The sequence below is a fragment of the Corvus kubaryi genome, unplaced genomic scaffold (assembly GCF_017639235.1).
Source record: "Corvus kubaryi isolate FWS band 111438036 unplaced genomic scaffold, C.kubaryi_AGA036_p1.0 78, whole genome shotgun sequence".
NCBI lineage: Eukaryota > Metazoa > Chordata > Aves > Passeriformes > Corvidae > Corvus > Corvus kubaryi.
This window is the reverse complement of record NW_024582065.1, coordinates 3,276,228-3,295,794: the sequence shown is the minus strand read 5'-3', so window position 1 is coordinate 3,295,794 and position 19,567 is coordinate 3,276,228. Positions and strand designations below refer to the sequence as shown.

Below are 19,567 nucleotides of genomic sequence, written 5' to 3'. Positions count from 1 at the left end.
TAGAGCTGCCGGTAATACGTTCCAGAAAGTGGGAAATTGTCTGGAGGCTGGATTCTGTCACCACCTCCTCAGGACCTCTGTCCTCGCTGGCTTTCTCCATCCCTACCCCCAGTCTGTTCCCTGTGCTGGAGCTCTAAGGAAGACCTGCTGCTGCCAGGTCAGCCTGTCCAGGTTATCCACCAGACATGGCCAGGAGGGTCTCAGGTCCTGGGTTTTCAAGTGGGGTGCAGGGTTATGAACAGGGTGTGAAGAGTTTCCCTCCCTTCCCAGGCCATCACTGTGGAAGGTGTATTTCCCTTGGCTTCCTCCAAGATGAATTTGATCCCCGCCGTGCCAGGCAGGTGTCAGGCTCTGATGGATGGGCAGAGACACTGAGGAGCTGGGTAAGGATCCCCCTTGGCTCCCTGTGCCGCTCCCGTGCCCACATTTCCCTTCCATCGTCATCATCATCCTAAACTGCAGAGACAGCTCCATTCAATGATTCATGACCTCACGGAGTCTTGGTAATATTTACAGGAGGGGGATAACAAACACCCTTTGGGTTGTCCTTCCTGCAGGCTGAAGGTGGAGGGGCAGAAGTGGTGAAGGCTGTTGGGTTTTTGGGCAATGCTGTTTGAAGGATGCAGTGATGGACACAAACCATTCCTTGCAGACCTTCAGCGTGGCAGGGAGGTGGGGCAGGAGAAGCCCTCTGAAGGTGTGAACGTCATGCTGGGTGGGGAAGGCTTTGCAAGAGACCTGTATAAGGGCCAGAGAGAAAGCTCCAGCTAAGGTTTTCCTTTTTTGTTTGGTTTTGAGTGTGTCTCAATGATTCTGTTGCTCAAGTCTGGCTTTCAATGGGGATTTGATTATCCAGAAATCAGGATGTTTCTGAAAACCAGCAAAACTGGCTCTTAAGGAATTTTGCAATGAGTTTTGAATGGTTTTCTTGTCATACATGTGACTTATCCTCATGAAATGACTGTATAAACTAATTTTGCTTCCTTTGGCTCTAAGGTGAGGTATGAGTTTGTCTCCTATCCCTACCCAGGCTCATTTTTACTCTTGTACAGACTTTCTGGAATCCAAGTAGAGGGTGCTGTGCTGTTTGATTGCTTAGAAGTCGCTGGAGTATCTCATGTTCGCTATTTTAACAATTGGAGAGAGGCTTTTATTTTCTCCAGAATCATAAACACAATCTTCAGTGTGTTTTTTTGGAAACAATAAAGCTAAACTCTAATAACCACACATTTTCCTTGCTTTATGTGCACACATCCTTGGGGAACAGGGCCTCAAGGACTCTGCTTTTAGCAGGGTTTTAACTTGTTCCAGTTGGAAGGCGGTGGAAATCTGGATTATGAATTTGCTTTGGTACCTAAAGAAATTTTTTTTGCCTTTAAAAATGCTCAAGGTGAGCAAAAAAAGCATCTCTGGAAGAAAAAAGCCATTGACGGAACATGAAAATTTTAGCACCACCATCTGAAAATCAGGCTTCATTTAAATGTCGTATCTTGCAAACTCCTCTGTACGAGGACTAATTAGCTCTATTCCATCTCTTTTCCATCCTGTGAATAATATTGTTTTCTTTTAGAAGAGATCGGAGGCTCTCGGAGGCAATTTATAAAGGAGGATGCTCTGCTACAGACGGAAAACCACAGCAGGGAGATGAAGGGACACAGTTCCTAAAGTATTTAGCCACCTAATGGCTTTTTATTTTTGAGTGCAGAAGTAGGTTAGGGCCTGAGCTCCATCTGTGGTAGTGCTTTTTTGATGGAGGACAGTTTGAACACGGTAGTTTTCATCCAGAAGTGTTGAGAAATCCAAAATGCTATGAGATGCTCCAGTTTTGAAGACTTTTTGGGGGAGGTGTGGGGAGAAAATCACATCTGCTCAGTGTGACAGGGATGGGCACTGTAAAGCATCTCTAGGCTGCACTTACAGAATCACAGAATGGTTTTTCTTGGAAAGGACCTTCAGGCTCATCCCATCCCACTCCCTGCCATGGGCAGGGACACCTTCCACTGTCCCAGGCTGCTGCAAGCCCCGTCCAGCCTGGCCTTGGGCACTGCCAGGGATCCAGGGGCAGCCACAGCTGCTCTGGGCACCCTGTGCCAGGGCCTGCCCACCCTCACAGGGAAGGATTCCTAATATTTAGTCTAAATCTAAACCTATGGCTCATCCCTGTGAGCCTCACATGGCAGGAAGCAGGAACCCCAGTGCGTGGGACATCGGGGGGACAATCTACAGCTGTAGGTCCTGAACACTCAGCAGCAAAGGGCTGCAGGAGGGTGGGCCTGTACACCCAGGGCTCAGATGATCTCGGTGGGTGGAAAGCTGGCAGGGAGGAAAGAGGAGAGGATGAAAAGTGTTGCTGCTGCTGCTTCCAGAGAGAGGACAGTGTGTACATACAGGCAAGTGCCTCTCTTTTTGGGAAGGCAGAGCTTTGATCCAGCACCATGGATGGACAGGTCGTGGGCTCTGTGCTCAGCGTCCCAGGCAGCAGGAGTTAATTATAAGAGCTCTGTCACAGCAGGGATATTTGCCACCGCTGTCTTTGCAAGCTAACATGGAGTTTCCACGTCCCAAGCCCTTTGATGCTTGTCTGAGAGCATCAGGGGTCTCTGCTTTCCAAAAGGAGTGCTCCGCTGAAGAGTGATAAATGTGCTTAATTTTTGCAGAGCTTGTAGCCTGGTTTTATCCCAGGATCCTTCTCTGGAGGTTTTATTAGCTGATGGTGTCTGTAGGAAAAAGTCAAAGCGACTAGACAGGAACAGCCGTGGAATTGATGTCGGAAGCAGGAGCGTGTTTTGGAGATAATGTTTCTCATTCTTGCAGCGCTACGTGCCGAGTTTGGGCAGTGCATTTGCAGTCCTGCCCGAGTTTCACAGCTGCTGCCTGCCAGAAACCCCTCTGGCTGGCTCCCACTGGGGCAGGGTGTGAGCAGGGATGGGTCCCCTGCTCTGGAGCAGGGGAACAGTGACAGGTGACCAACACCCTTCTCGCTGCGTGTGGCTCTGGTGAACCTGGCGCAGAGGGAGCTCAGCTGGCTGTGCCGAGGCTCCAGCTGTCAGGAGGGGCTGGGAGCGCTGGCGTGGGGAAATGATCACCTTTCCTTTGAGCCTGGCAGAGAGACAATTTGCAAACATGTGTTGATGCGTTCCCAGAGGAAGCCAGGCACTAAATCATCACCTTGCATCTTGCATGCAGATTCGTCCAGGGAACCTATTTAATTAGGGGATAAATTTAGAAATCAATTATTTGCAGAAACAGTTTCTTTCCCTCTAATGAGGCTGCAAGGATTCATCCCCCTCTGCCACTTTCCCATGACCTTTGTGTATGCAGATCAAGGGGAAGAGTGCTCCATGTCTCTTCTGTCTTGGTGTAGGTGTCCCTTTTTTGGGCAGCTCCTGTACAGCTTTCACTGAGGCTCTTATTAGGACAGCAAATGAGACCATGCTGCTCTTGGATCTAATGGTGGGGGCACCAGATAATGACATGTTATCTCCTAGTGGGGAAGGAGATGGGAAGCTGCAGGGGAAGGGTTGGAATGGGGGGGCTGGGTGGTGGTGGTGGTGTGTAGTGTCTGCTTCAGGCTTTGGTCTCTGCCACTTTGTTGCTTCCAATCTCTGACAAATTGCTCAGCTTCTCTTGTGCCTTACCCACTTTTAAATGGGGAAAAATTGTTTTTCCTCCAGGCTCTGAGAAGCCTTGATAAATTTGGTTGCTTTTATTATTTTGGATTTTAACATCTCCTCATCTTACAGTGCCACTTTCTGAGCCCTCCAGCGACTTTGCTGTGCTCTTACATCAGCTGCTCTGAGTCCAGTTCACCGCAGTGGGAGTCAGTGCAGAGAGAGGTGAGAATTTTCACAGCTCATCTCAGTAAACCTTTTTGCTTCTGGCAGCCTGATGGTTTGCAGCCTCCAAGGGCAGCCCTTGGCTCCAGGACTGAGGCTGCCTGGGTGATTTGTCCTGCTCAGGGGGATCTGGCACCCTGGGATGGCATCTTTGGGAGCAGCAGTCTGCTTTCTCACAGCCCTTGTTGGGCTTCTTTCCTGCAGAGCTCTGGTGGTGCTTGGCCAACGGGAGGCTGTCAGAGCATCCTGGGCTGGGACACTCTGGGGCAGTCCTGTCAGAGTGTCCTGGGAATCTCTCTGGGTACTGGAGTAGATAAATGTGCAAGGTTGCTCCTGGGTTAAGGTGTAATAGTCTTAGAGAGAAATGAATTTTCTGTGAGGTTGCAAGAACTCATTTCTATGGGTAAGAGCTGAATTTGAGGTTTGTTGAGTAGCCCAGGCAAAACCTGGGTACTTGAGTGGTACCTCGGATACCTGGCAGGCTCTAGGAGCTTTCCAGGGAGCAAGCACTCAAAGCCTGTCCTGGAGAAGAGATAAGATTCTTAATCCTTTGTAACCACTGTGGATGTCTGCCTTGACAGCAGGGAAGGGACACGGTGAGTGTAGGAGCCCCCATCCCGATGCAGGTGGAGAGGCAGCAGCAACTGGTCATTCCTGGTAACTGATATTTTTGCCTTTTTGGGCAAGGGCATACCCAGAATTTTCAGGCTGTTTGGCTTTTGATGCACCCACCTGGTGCTCCAGGTGACACACAGGCAGAAGATCCCAAGTAATCCACTAGCTGATTTTTTTTCCTCCCCTGAAAATGCCCGGCCAGCTCCTTCTCCTTGGAAAAGGACATCCACCTCTCAGGAGATGGAACTGTCTTAGTGTTTGTAGAAGGCGACCAGACCTCCTCTCTCCTGTTTTCTTCTCCTCCTCTGCCTGTTCCACCTCCCCTTTGGGGGGGCAGGTCCATGGAGGAGCCATTGTAGAAAAATTACTTCACAGTCTGAGCAGAGCCGTGAGCTGTCAAACTGCCTTATTTTAAGAGGTCTGTTTCCCAAAGAGAGATTTAAAAATGCAGAGGACTTAGAAAGCTCTTGGCTGGTTCTAATGGAGCCTGGAGCTGTGCTCACCCCCAGGACTGATGCTGGCTCCTCTGCAGCTGTGAAGCAAATGCACCTCTCTGCTTTGTCCTGGAGCCTGCCTGGCTTGGCCACACTCTTCAAATCCCCTGAATAGGTCATCTTGCCCTTCTGCTGCTGTCACAGCTCGCAGGGAAGACAGGCACGTTCCCTCTCTGTCCCTTTGTGTCAGTCCTGCTCTGCCCTAATGCCCACCCTGCTGTGCCCGGCTGCCCTTGCCCTGCTCCCAGCTCTCAGCTCCCGCAGAAACTCAGAAACAGACAAAGGGAAAGTTGCTGTTGTTGCTGTTACCTGCACAAGGAAGAGACCATAGGGGTGGCTTTCCAAATGTTCTCCCTTTCCACAAGCCTTGCCTGGTGCCATCCTGACTCCTGGGGCTGCTCTGCTGCCACAGTGTCTGTGTTGGAGGCTGTCCTGGGAAAAGGCATTCCCACCCCAGCCTTACCAGTGCCCGGGAAAAGGAAGCAGGAGCAATGCAGGCAGGTGGGGGCTGACTGGGCTCCTTCCCTCTCGTTCTCTGGGATCTGGGTTATAATGGCAGAAGCCATCTGGCCCTGTTTCCATATGCCAGCATTTCCTGTGCACTTGGGGACCATGTGCTGCTGCTGCAGGTGATGCATGATGCCCTTCCTTGTGCCCCATCCCTGTGCCCTTCCTGTGCCCTCCTTGTACCTTCCTTGTGCCCACCCTGTGCTCTCCTTGTGCCTTCCTTGTGCCCTCCCTGTGCTCTCCTTGTGCCTTCCTTGTGCCCTCCTTCTGCCCACCCTGTGCCCTCCCTGTGCCTTCCCTGTACCTCTTCCTTGTGTCCCTTCCCTGTACCTCTTCCTTGTGTCCCTTCCCTGTGCCATCCCTGTGCCTTGCCCAGCCACCTCCCTGGTGGTCCCTTGGCTGCAGTGAAAATTCAAGTGAGTGGTTATCAGAGGCAGCAGCTCTTCCCTGGTTGTGTCATTGGACACTTCAGATCCATTCAGGCTCCAAGCAAAGCTCCGGTGTAGCCATAGAGGGACTGAGATGGCTGAGCTCTGCCTGGCCTTGAGGGTTAAATAGGGGTTTTTCCTTACCCAGGTGCCTAGTGAAGGCTTTCAAAGGCCATTCCTCTGCGTGTGTGGTGGGAATAGACCTTCTAAAGCTTGCAGTGGTCCTGCAGGAGCCAGGCTGTGTTTTCAGACAGGCTGGAGTCCCACACAGGGCTGGGGCAGTGATGGAGAGATGTCCCATGTGGCAGCAGGGGCAGGCTGGCACCTGGAGTGGGGCAGGCCAGGTCCATGCAGGGCTCGGGCTGGGCGGCTTTGCCTGCCCTGATGCAGCAGATCTGCTCATTCCCTGCCTATCACTGGGCTTTCTGAGCCAGGACATCCCCACGGTCTGCATGCAAACCTGGCTCACTTCATCCACCCTGAACACAGAGCCAGGCCAGTGCTGTGTGCCTGTTACTGCAGAAAAGCTTCAGAATCAAAGGCACGGATTTCTTTAACAGAGATTGAGAGTTGGACCATCAAAAATGATGCTTGTGCCTTTCAGGTAGATTTTTTTCTCCCCATTTATCAGGTCTGTCTGTTGTTGGATTTGAGGATCTGGAGTAACTGGGAACAAGAGGACTGTCCCAGCTTTCCCCATGCACTGCCACAACAGCAGCTTTCATGGACCAGCAGCTCTTTCTCCTGTGACATCTCCCTCTTCCTTGTGCCTTCAGGTGCTGTTTCAAAAGTAAATCCTGCACTTCTCTTGGGTGAGCCAAGAGGCTCCAGAGAAGCAGTAAAGCTTGAGCTTGTTACTAAAACCCTAAAGCACCTCCAAAGAAAACTCCTGTGCCTTAACAGAGGGGTGGGGACTGGGGAAGGAGAGAGGGAAGGAGAGCAAAATCCGTGCATCAAGGCGCCTCCTTCACACCCATCCCTCTGGCACCTGCAGGATGCAGGAAAGAGGGGCTCTGATGCTTGAAGTAACATTTCTTCACCTTATTTTTCCTCATGGCAGCATCAGGACGACACCGCGGAGGGGCTGTGGCTGAGCACCCCTGGTGCTGCTCCAAGCCTGGGTGTCTCCTCTATCTGAGAAAGCCTCACCCAGGAGCGCTCTCCCCCTGCTCTCCCATACCCCACGTGCCAGCAATTCCTGCAGGATCGGCAGAACCTGCAGGAGCATTGTCTGCCTGCGCCTTTGGCTCCCACCGCTGGCCAGGGGAGCCTCTGCCGACAGGTAAAGATGGGATTGGATGGAAGGGAATTGAAAGTCAAAGGGCCCTGTAATAATTTCAGAGTGCCTGAGGCGCCACACGGAAGCCCTGGCATCATAAATAAGGGTAATGTGCTGGAGCCTGAACTGCAATCAAAGCAGCTGCAGGAGCGCGGAGTGTGCTGAGCTTCTCTGGGCTTTGTGGAGTCAGACTGAGATCTGTGGGCAGCACAGGCAAATCAATATCTGCTCCCTGATGTGTTCAGGGAGCCTAAAGCCTGGGATTAGGGAGGCCGAAGGGATGTGGGGATGGTGCAGAGGGCTCCAGAGCCAAGACCAAGAGAGCTGTGTTGGAGCAGCCCAACCCTCCGGTTGCCTGAAGTGTTTCCAGGGGCTGAGGCCTGGAAGGGGCTGACTCTGTCCTCCCTGCTCACCCTGGCTCATCTCTTGGACCGCCTCTGGATGATGCAGTCTACAAGCTCTCCATCCGAACTGAGGAGGTTTTCTTGTTTTTTGTGTTCCTATTGGGCTTGGGATCTGCCCCCACCTTCAGTCACACTGCTCTGGTTGTCAGGAACCCTTTGGTGGCAGCTCAGCTCCTCCCACATCCTTGTGTCTTTGAGGTGACTGGTCCCAGGAGCAACGCCTGAGCCCGGCTGCTTGTTCTTCTCCTTCCAGCAGAGCCTGAAAACAGCCAAACCCACTTGACTGCAAACCCCATTTTGCCTCTCCAAGGTCAGTTGTGTGATGCTGCTGGCAGTGAGATGCAGAGAGTGCTCCAGCCTGCACCCGGTGCCGATGGGACCCCTTGGACCACCCCGAGACCAGGCTGTCTCCAGCCCTCCTCCACCCAGCACCATGCCTGGACAGGCACCATGTCTTGGATTTGGCACTGCTGGGTTAACAGCTGGACTCAGTGATTTCAGAGAGATTTTCTAACTCAAACCATTCCACGATTCTGTGTCCCTGCAGACCCGCACAGTGCCAGAGCCACCCATGAAATGCCCTGCAGGTGCAGCACTGTGTTCTCACAGACAGTGGCTTTGAAAGGAGATGATCAGAGCAAGCTTGTCATCTTTTTTTCCCCCCCCTTTCTTAAATTTCTGAGCTTCTCTATTACTTTTTATGATCTGCAGCTGCATTTGTGTGCTGCCCCAGGGAGTACTGTGAGGGAAGAGCAGGGGAGGAGGTGTGTAAGGGAAGGAAAATGTTAAAAAAGAGCGGAGGGGAAGGGAAGAAAAAACCCTGAGTTAATGATTTGGATAAAAAAACTCCACCACATTGCCACCAAAAGACCCAAACTCTTGGAACTCTTAGGGCCTGTTTGACTGCAGAATAGCCCCCCGGGGAGCATGGGGGAAGCCCCATTTCTAGAGTCATTTTGGAACTAGTCTGCACAGAGCGTGATAATCTATTCCGCAGGGAGCAATCCTGCGCTGGCAAGGGCACTGGGGAGAGCTCTCTGTTTATGACTTTCTGCATAAATTTCCTTTATTAGCATAAGTGGTAGCTAGCACCGAAGGATCTCTGAACTAGCACTTTATTGGAGGTTGTTGCCTCTGGAGAATGTTAACTCAGGAGAGCCCCTGGAAGCACAGCAATGGAATGGGGTGGCAGGATGAGGGGTGTGGAAGAAGGGGCCACACACTGCAATTGTGTCTCTGTAAATGGAAATACAGTCACTAACCAGATCGCCGGCTTTTCCTCTGCCAGATTGAGTTGCTGAACTGTGCAGGTGAGCTGAGGAAGCCTGGCTGCAGGGTGCAGGTCCTGCTGGGATGAAGCAGGTGGGGAGGAAAAAGGCCGGAGGAGCCTGGATCCGTGCACTGGAAATTACTCACTGGCTCCTCAGCCATCACCCCAAGCACTCGGTGCTGACAGGAAAGGTGCCCAGCAGGTCTGAGCAGCGCTGGGGAGCCGGGAGGAGGCACAAGGAGGGTTTGGTTATCCGGGGGCGGGGAACCTTGTGGGGATGAACTGCTCTAAGCAAAAGGGCTTATTTTAATAATGACCTTCAAGAATGAAATAAAAATACAATAATCATGGTAGATTAGCAAGAACAAGCCAATTAAACACAACACAGGCTTTGTACAATGCCATGACAGATAAGGCAGGGCTGCAACTTCCCGGGTGAGTGGTGAATGTTGAGGCATTGCATGAGGTTGGGGTGGGGGCTGGGGAGAGCTGGTGAATATTTCAAGCCTGGCAGGCTGCCTTGGAGAAGGCAGAGGTGAAAAGGCTATCCCTGCCTTCAGTGAGACCGAGGAGGAGGGGGGAGAGAAGGGAGGAGGTGGGTAGGGTGGCCAGGAGCCTGAAGGCACAGAGTAACAACCCTCCAACTTTAATATCTGCTGTTTCATTTTGTATTCATCATGTCAGCATAATCTGCTTTTATGGGAATCGTCTTGGTTCCCAACCAAATGCATTTAGCCCCCCTTGCTTTTAAGTTTGATTGTAATACAAGTTGAAGACTTCAATGAAATGTTTATATGTAAGGTTGTAGGAACAGCAAAGGGAAAAAGGGGATTAGAGAGTTGGTTGGAAGGGATCAGCTGTGGTCACTGCTGTCCCCTGCCTTATCCTGGATGGGTGACCTGCTGATGGACACGAGCTCAGGTCAGAGGCTGAGCCGTGGGAAGGGTTTTGTTTGGATGGCTTGTTTGATTTCCAAGGAAAATGTTGGACTGTAGAAGTTGTACAAGGCACAGAGCTTGAGGAAGGGCAGAAAAGGCAAAAATGCTGTGTGTGCCTTTTTCTTACTTTCAGACCATCCTCAGGTGATAGCAAAGGCCGGTGGGTGCTGCCCCTGGGCTCAGCTGAGCTGTGTGGTGGGAGATGAAGGGCAGGTGTGAAGGTTTGGGGAGGCTGAAAGGGGAGATAGACCCGCTGGTGTGGGGGAGATCAGATTCCTCAGATCCTCTGCTTTGGGATGGAGGTGGTCCTTGCTTGGGGTCTTTGAACAGGGAGAAGGGGAGAAGCCTGGCTGCCTGATGTGGGGAATCCGGATCCTCCTTGTTTCTTCGTTGTCTCCTCTCTGCTGAGCACAGTGAGCAGGTAGGAAGATGGCATGGCAGATGTTTGATGATCTGTTTGGCTGTTTTACTTGGTGTTTTACTCACAAAGGGGTGTTTGAACCCCATCTGATAGCTCCCCATCTGCTGGGTACTGAGATTTTTAACAGCTACAGAGCACAAGTGCTTTTCCATTGCTGTGCATTTAAAACCTTAACCGTATCTCATTCTGTTTGGGTGCAGGAGTGCCCTTAATTTGTTCCAAAAGCATTTGAAAGCTCTGATAACAGGCAATCTTGCTGCAGACGATTACATTCTGTCTGATGGACAGTCTCTCACTGCTGTAACTACAGCAGATCGTGGAGTGACAGTGTGTGTCCAGTGAAACACAGGCAGCGTGATATTCGTGTCAAGTATGTGAGGCCAAAAAACTTCCCTGTGTTTGAGGATTGAGGGATTCTGCAGCTACAGGGCTTGAAAAAGCTTTTTAAGAATTATTTTTATTGTGAGTAGTGAATCTGCTTGGAGGCTCGTGGTGTCCTGGGGGTGCTGGGGTAGTAACCAGGTGCCCTGAAATGAAAGCTCAAGCGCACGAGTGTTTATAGGTATGTGGGAATGGGTACCCAGGTTTGGCAAGTCTGTGTTTGTCACAAACTGCCTGGCTGCTGGGTTTGCTTAAAATTGTGAAATGAATGTTAAATTGAAGTTTCTACTTTTGGAAGAGACCTTTTGAAAATGAAACAGGCTTATCTTCAGTCTAGGCTAAAATCCAAAAAATTGCCTATATTTCAGAACTCCTGAGAAATGTTCTCCGTGATCTTTTAAACATCCCATGCAAAAATGTGTGTGTAAGGGGAAAAACTTGGAGAACGGTTGACCCGGGAGGTTTTTTCCCTGCTTCTCTAACGGGAGGTGGCCTTTGCAAGTGGAGCAGTGGGGTCCTGTGGCATCCCCATCGTCTGAGCTGTGGGCTGGGTGATAGAACCTCCTTCCTGAGCTCCTTAGGAAAGGTCTGCTGCAGGATATGTGTGTGATGAGTGTGTAATTCTGTAAACCATCCCCTCCTGTGGGTGACTGTCCCTCTGGACAGAATTAAGATTATGGCTTTGCATAACTGAGTCTCTCCCTTGGTGCTGCTGTGCTCTGCCATGGCCTGTTTGCCTCTGTGGATGATCTTGGATTTCTGCTGCAAAGCCGAGTGAGTGCTTTTGCTCCTAAAAGTAGCATTTGTTTTGATTTTAATTAGACAAGGAGATGCTTTTCAGTACAGACCTTTGAAGTATTGCTGGGAAGATGACTGCAATTAAGCAGCCTTGATATTTCTCTCATTTTGTTCTTATTTTTACTGCTATAGGAAACCTCTTTCTTTAGCCTTATTCGGAGAGGAGAGACACAGGGTTCATTCCATGAGGTTCCCAGCTGCAGGGCTGCCATGATTTACAGGTTCCAGTGCTCAGGCAACACCCTCCTGATGCTGATTTGCTCCAGCAAAGAGTTCTTCATGTCAAAGGAGAGAAGGGCCATTAGCAGGATGTCAGGGCAGTGACAGGGATGTGACAGGGAGCTCGTGCATCCCCTCCCAAGCACAAGTGTGGGCTCTTGATGGATCCATGTGTGGTCAGGAGCTGTTGGGTTTTTCTCTGTTGAGTGCTCAGGTGTGCACAGGGTTGGGGATAAGGAAGGAGCTGTGCTGGGGGGGCAGAGGCAATGAGCAAGCCCCTCTGGTGAGATTGAGGTGACACTGTGGTGGCTCGGGGTGTCACCAGTGAGGTGCTGAATCAGGGATCTGGCAGCAATGGGGTGGCCTTGTCCCTGACCCCAGCCCTGCAGGACCTGTGGTGTGATGGGGTCTTCTCCATGAGCAGGTTGCTCAGCTCTGTTTCGATCCATGTTGGGAAGCCAGGAGCTTGCTGCTAGAAAATATATTGATTTCAGGGGTGAGAAAACCTGTTCCTGAAGGATTGAGAGGTGTTTTTGTTGGGCTGGGACATAAGTTTGTCGAAGTGGAAGTGCCTGGTCTTGTAGCCTGAGTGGCTGCTCACCATCCGAACGTTTTGTTGAAGCATCGTGTCCTGCAAGGTGTGGGTGGCTCCTGAGGACAGCCTCAGCTGGGCTTGTTCCTTCCTTCCTCTCCACTGGGAGCTGGAACTGGAAGTGCTTTTGCCCAGCTGGGCTCAGGGTAATGAAATGCAAAATGCCACCAGCATTCCCTGGCTGCTTTGCCTGCAGGGGAACAGGCGCTGTCCCCCCACTGACCCTCTGCAGACAGGGTGGAGGAGAAGGAGGAGAACCTCGTCTCTGTTTCCACTGTGGTGCCAGAAGTACCTGAGCGTGTGCTCTTGACTGTTGTGGGGCACACACAGCTGCAGACAGTGGGGCAGGGGCTGTCAGACCTGGTCTCTCCCCAAATAGGAGGGAATTGAATTTGGGTCTCCCTCAGAGCCGGTGACTGCTGAAGCTATGGGCCCAGTGACTAAGAAGACCTGTCTTGCTTCCCATTGCTTATACTGGAAATGGAAAAACAAACACAAAAAAGATGTGTGGAGGGAGAAATATTTTGGCTTATTTTGTACTAGCATTTTTTTTTTTCCTGGTTTTGATTCAGCTGCCAAACTGCCAAACCCGTTCTCTGCAGAGGTCTATGTGCAACGTGCTGGGCAGCTGTGGAGCTGTCAGTGCTCCTGGCCCACTCAGGAGCTGCAGCTGAAGCTGGGAGCTGCTGCCTTCACTGGGTCTGCAGGTCTGGGGGAGCCCTTTGGGTTGTCCAAACCCCCAGTTCAGTGCAGGTCAGGGAAAGCTGGTGGTGTGGGTATGTGTGCTGGGATGCTGTAATCCCGGCTCCCAGGGCGCCTGTGCTGTAAATCAGGATGGGGTGGGATGTAAAACCAGCAGAAGCTGCAGAAGGTGACTGAGAGATGCAGCCCCAAGGTCAGTAGATATTTGTCAAGCCTGGTGGTCTTCCCTTGCTCCTGGTGCTCACAGTCTGTGCTGAGAGTGTCCCTGTTAAATACAGCTGTGCTGCTGCTCCACAGCTGGAAGAAGGTTTCCATTGCCAATGCCAGCACAGTGTGTACTGGTGTCTGCATCCTGCCTTGTCTGGCACAGTGTCCTCCCTGAGCTATGAAACTCCCTTGGGCTTGGCTGCAGCTCCCTGGGAGCTCCTTCCAGCCTTTTTCCTGGGAGAGCCATGGGAGGTTTAGGGCCTCCTGTGTGATTTACTACTGTTGCCTTCCTGGCCTAGAAATCCCAAGGCACTCTGTAGCCCCTTGCTTTTCATTGAGGAAGACAAACGTTAGTGTTCATGTATCGGGGAAGTAACAGGTAGAGGTTAAAATTAGATAGAAGCAGTTCTGGGGGTAAGACTCCAAAGTCCCAATTTCCTCAATGACTTAGAATAACACCTTTGGGCATCATGGAGAAAACTGACCCTCAGCTGTGCGTTCTGTCCCTGCAGAGATGTCGGGGACCGTGTCGGACATTTCTCAGGTGCACTGGAAGCAGCAGTGGCTGGAGAATGGCACCCTGTACTTCCACGTGTCCATGAGCAGCGCTGAGCAGCTCTCCCGGGCCACCCCCCCCAGCCTCCAGGAGCCCTCGGAGATCGTGGAGGAGCAGATGCACATTCTTCATATCTCAGTCATGGTGAGTCCCAGCTGCCGGTGGCATTGGAGGGGATGGAGGGACCCCTTTGGAGGAGGGGGCTGGCAGCCAGGGGCGTGGTGGGAGGAGGGGGATGAGGAGCAGGGTGTTGAGTCTGGGTTCCAGATGTTTGTCCCTTCTTGGTTGGGTCTCCAGAAAGGGAGAGATGTGTTTGACTGGGCCAGGAAAAAAATAAAAAAAAAGAATGCTTGGTTTTCTCAGAAAATGAAACAAAATAAAGCAACAGAGTGTGGGGAAGAAGCTGGTGGGAGGGTAACAAGGATCCTTGTAGTTCCTCCTGTCTCTGCCAAAAAGTGGTGAGGTGTGAAGGGCTGGGAGCCCATGGCACAAGAGCCCTCTTCTCTCCCTTGGAGAAGAGACTTGAGGGCAAGACGATCTTCCCCAGAGATAAGCAACCTTCCTCTGGGTCATGGTGACAAAGTGAGCCATGTGGAGCTGTCAGTGCTCCTGGCCCACTCAGGAGCTGCAGCTGAAGCTGGGAGCTGCTGCCTTCACTGGGTCTGCAGGTCTGGGGGAGCCCTTTGGGTTGTCCAAACCCCCAGTTCAGTGCAGGTCAAAGTGACAATGGTGACAAAGTGAGCCACCCCCAGCACGCCTTGTTTCTGTATGGTAATACCCAGTACCCCGCTGGCCAGTTGGTTTCCGCCCCACCCCCTGCCTACCCCATAGAACCCCTGCCCCCAGCCCTGATTAGGGAGCCTTGTCCCTGCCCTTCCCTTCACAGGGGCTGCTGGACAAGGAAAGCTGCCTCTGTGGAACTGCTGTACGAGGCTCCTGCCTCTCTATCCCCGAGTTCGCCCTGGGTGATTTCACAAAGAGCTGGAATCACAAAAGCTGGAATCACTTGTAGCTGAGGAATTGCTACACTTGCTGAAATCACCTGTTCCCCAGGGAAGCCGGCCACTGCCCCTGCAAGAGCTGTTCCTTGCAGGACACTCTTTCTAGGAAGGTCATGGCACACCGGGTTGCCCATCCCCTAGCCTCTCTGGAAGCAATAGTGAGATGCCAGTTGAATATTTCTGCTTGTTCTTTGTGTTTTGAGCATTGTGCAAAGGCAAGAATTTGGGCTTGGCCATTTCATTTTGAAGCTGAAGTTTATCTTTGAAGTGAGTAAGGGCTGCAGCATTTCTTGCAAAGGACAAATGTGACCTAAAAGTAAAAAGATGATCCCGTGCTTTGAATGTCTCCATCTGGGGTGTTTGTGACCTTTCATTAACGCACTGTTTATGTGCAGTGTTGCCTTTTAAAGTTTCGGTATCACACGAGGTGGTTGCCTACGTATTTGGATCTGGTCCATGGTTCCTCCGTGGTTTAGAGCTCCATCTGTAAAATGGGATTCAGTGTATTGTCCCTTCAATCCCTTTGGGATAAGATAAAGAAAGAAGTTAGGTTGGTATATGCAGTGTATATACATGCCATTCCTTTGCCAAAGCAAGTCTTTTATGGGATTGGGGGTCCCAGCACAGCAACCCTCTGCAAAAGGTGAATCTGTTCATCTCTGGGAATCTGTGTTGTCTCCACAACTTCTATCCTTAGGTTTGGAAGGAGGAACAGAGACAATGGCTGCACAAATGCTTTATTTTTTTTATTTGAACAAGCAGCTATTTGGCTTTTGCAACTTAAATCTGTTTTTTTGGAGTGTCTCCTCAGTGGGGCTTTAGATTGGGCGCTGAGTGCATATGAGAGGGCAGAGAGGCATTCCATTAAGGCTGCTGGGAACAATAAGATGCAGGATGGCAGAAGGGAAAGGAGTTGGGGGCTGCAGCTTACTGAGTTGGATACGGAATGGTTTTACGTCCTGCTAAAATTGTCAATGGGATGGGGGATCGGAGAGGGGAAAGGGGTTAGAAATGTGTACTTGGAAAATGAGCCTGAAAATGTAAATGAGAGACAGAACAAAGAAAGAAGACAGCACAACTTGTGTCTTTTGGGTGTGCTAAGCTCAGTCCCTGGCAGGAGGTTTGAGTAAGGGATTGTTTGGCTGTTGTGGGCAAACCTGAGCCGTGGAGAATTGCCCTGTGTCTGTGGGGTGACACTGGCTCTGCAGCCTGGTGATTCCTGCTTGAAATGCAGACTTCCTGTAGCAGGGGAGATTCAGTCCTGGTCCTCAGTCCTTGCTGAAGGTGCTCTCTGAAATACAGCAGATGATTGTAATGATTTGATGCTTGGGAAGGTCCTTGGAGAAGCTCCTGCCAAAGCCTTGCTTTGCTGCCCCTCGGAAGGTGGGAGCAGCCGTGCCGGTGGGATGGAGCTGACAGCATTGCTGGGAATGCCACAGAAATGTCACAGAAATGGTTTTGCCCTCTAATCCCAGGTTAGCCAGGGAAGATGTGCTTTGCCGATGGTGTGGGAGCACCCGTGGCTTTGTGACGAGGGTTAGTTCCTGCTCTGAACCTCTCTTCCCTTCTGCAAAAGCAGCAGGAGGAGAGGAGAGAAGGAGCTGTTCCTTCCACACAGAATGAGATGTGATTCCACTGTCTTTATAAATCCTGACATTCCTTGCAGCAGGAGCCAAGGTCCTGGCATGGATGTGGGTCTGGGATGGGGCCTGGGCTGCACATGTGTCCCTGGGGAGGCAGGAGCCCTGCAGATCCCTTTCCTGGGTCGGAATTGCAGCACAGGCTTGAAACTTTGCCCAGAATTTTCAGAAGGTTCATTAACTTTTTGAGTGAACCCGAGCCAAGTTTTGAGTTACCAGCAAAGATGATTCCGTTTTGTTGGTTAGTTGTTATTTTCCTCCTTGAGGCCTCATGGAGTTCTGTAGCTGAAATAAAATGGGCACAGCTTTTGTTTCTTGGGTGGAATATTTCACCCAGGTCCCTGGGCTGCTTTATTTTCCTTCATGATCCCAGCTGGAGCACATCCCAGAGGGCCCCCATCACCTGAGCTCTCTGACCCCAGCAGTGGGGTTCTCTGGCTGTGCTGTGCCCTGGGTACCCCCTCCTGTCCCCACACCCTCTGTGTCCATATCCCTTTTGCCTTGGGATGCAACTGGACAACCTGTGTCCTCCTCCCCAGCTTCCCAAATGCTTTTCCTTCCTCTTCCTGTCATGAAGCCCAATGTCTCCTGTGTGCTTTCTATAAACTAAAACACTGCCATGGACAAAATTCCAGCCCACCCCAGTGCTGCCTTGGCATTCAGGCTCTGCATGCCCTGTCCATCAGCCCAGCATCCCTCCCCAGGGGACAGGAGGGGACATGGGAAAGTGCTTCCTTCATCTCCTTTAAGTGGCTGTAGCACTTGCTTTTACCTCTCTCCTCATGCTGCAGGTGATTTATAGGAGCTGGGGAAGGTTTGCCTGGGGGATCTGGTTAATCCATCTCTTACAGAGCACTTGGCACAGCTTTATTGGGCAGTGAGACACCTCCAAGCCAGGAACTGGTTGGATTTCTGTAGGTGTTTATGGCTTGGCTGGGAGCTCCTGCTCTGCCTCTAAAGCCAAGTCCCCCTCAGTGCTGCATGGGGGCCCCAGGGAGGTGCAAATCCTGGGTTTACTCCTCCTTCTGGTGATTCTGGCTGTCAGTCTGTGGCTTTCTGGTTTGGGATTGGTTTGCTTCCAGTGCAGCAGCAAAGTGTCCATGGCCCGTGTCCCTGTGGCCACCATCTACCCCTGCAAAGCACTGACTGTGACCCTCTTCACACCTCCCTTCCCATGCTCAAGGGCGTCTTTGACAGCAAGACAATACTTAATTTTTATTTTTTTTCCTTTCCTAACTGTTTTTCCTTAATCTCTCCCCAATGAGACATAACATTAATTACTGCAGTTAAAGGGAATTCAGTCTCCATTACTCTCTGCCACCCATTTCCTCTTGGCTTGAGTGTCTGAAATTTGTCTCCCAAATGAAAAGAAGGGATAAAGGGAAAAGAAAAACAAATATGCAAATGCAAGATTTTATTTATTTACCTTTTTTTTAGCACAGTGTCAAGTAGAAAGGAATCAATATTTTTGTCATTACACCTGTTGTGTTTTTTCACCATAATCTCAGCTGTCATTTGGGTTTAATTGTGTTGTTTCCTGTTGTGTGGAAGTAAATCTTATCTGTTTTGGATTAAAATTCAATGAAGGTCACAGCAGCTCGAAAACTTACCAGGCTGCAGCAATTAATGTTCATTTGGCTTTGATAAATTGGAATGTTCCCCATAATGGGACTGGAGTGGATTTCAGAAGCAATAATTCTTCCATTAACTCAATGATTCCCTGCGTGATGGAGCGTCTTGTCACTGCTCTGTTTGTCATCTGTCACTTCAAGGATCTGGGCATATGCCTGATATGATTTATCATGATTATTGGGGCTGCTTGTGTCAAAACATTTTAAACCACTAATTATTCCAGCCTTGTAAATTGCTGAATTTAACAAAACATAAGAGGGATTTATTTTTTTGTTGTTCCCCACCGCCTTGTGTCTTGGTTTAATTATTGCCTTGTGTGATGCTAAATCCAGCCCCGGGGCCGTGTCCAGCGGCCTTGGCCGTAGAGGGGGGGTGTTTGTCAGGCTCTGAGGGGTGGAGGGGTGGGTCTGGGTGGGACAGGCAGGTTGTATCCCTGCATGGACCCCTTTATCAGGCATCAGTAGGACCATTGCAGCCTGTGAGTGCCGGGATGCAGGTTTGGGAAGAGGATGCAAAGCCCCATCCCGTCCTGCTGGTGGAGGGATGGGTTTTCCTCTCTTGAGAGTGATGCCAGTAAAAGTCCTGGCTGTGGGGTACCAGAGCCAGGACCATCCCTACGTGGTGTGAGGGTTGTAAACGTGCTCTGCGCTGCCTCTGCTCCAGCTCCAGCAGAAATAAGCTGGGTTTGTTGGAGAGTGGTCACGAGGAAAAGCCTTGGTGCATCTCATGCCATCACCTTGCAAGGGACAATTAAAGTGTCTGGAGTAAAAGGTGATCAGACCTCATCAGGCTGCTTTTTAACAGAATTGCTATTTTTTATTTTTAATGCCCACTTTCTGCTGGCTGTGCTGGCAGCAGAGGAGTTATCTGCTGGCTTCTAGGTCTCCCAGAGGATTTTCTTCAGCTCATATTTGTGGAGTTCCCTTTTTTCTTCTTGTTCCCATACATCCTGATGTTCCCCTAATGATCAGCTGCCAAAGCTGTGCTCCATCAACCCCTGAGCTGGGTATAAATTGTGGTCTTAAACTCTTCCCTCTGCTCTCACATCCTGCTCTGAAGTGGAGCTGGGAAGGAATCCTGTGCCCCAGTGCACCCTGTGCTGTGTCCTGGAGGCACATCCTTGGGGCTGCCTCAGGCTGGGGCAGCTCTCTGCTTCCTTAAGGAATCTCCAAGAGCAAGAAAGTTTTTAGGAGCTGCTGCTGTCACCTTTTAGGAAAAAAATCTTCCCTGTGAGGGTGGGCAGGCCCTGGCACAGGGTACCCAGAGAAGCTGTGGCTGCCCCTGGATCCCTGGCAGTGCCCAAGGCCAGGCTGGATGGGGCTTGGAGCAGCCTGGGACAGTGGGAGGTATCCCTGCCCATGGCAGGGTTGGCACTGGATGGGCTTTAAAGTCCCTTCCAACCCGGGCCATTCAATGATTCTGTGGTTGCTGTCCTTCCCACAGGTGGATATAACATCACACCAGTGCAACTGGGCTTACCCCAGCTTGTATGGGAGGGGAGAGGAGGCTGAAACCCTTTTCAGAGCTGGGCTGATTCCCACTGTGCCCAGCAAACGGCTCTCTGAGGGATCACTCCAGATCCTGTGGGCTTTGGGCCCATCCCCACTGGGGCTCCTTCAGCCCCAGCATTCCCTCAGATTGACCATT

At 51.1% G+C, this 19,567-nt stretch overlaps 1 protein-coding gene across 1 annotated transcript in view; it reads left to right on the top strand.

The window, feature by feature from the left end:
- ASTN2 (astrotactin 2) overlaps nt 1-19,567 on the top strand; it is a gene marked incomplete at its 5' end in the record, with an annotated part of 241,726 nt that overhangs the window by 37,052 nt on the left and 185,107 nt on the right. The window contains 2 exons of the mRNA XM_042052782.1: nt 13,604-13,791; nt 14,534-14,612. Of these exons, the coding sequence (XP_041908716.1) occupies nt 13,604-13,791; nt 14,534-14,612 (267 nt within the window). The remainder of the gene's footprint in view (nt 1-13,603; nt 13,792-14,533; nt 14,613-19,567) is intronic.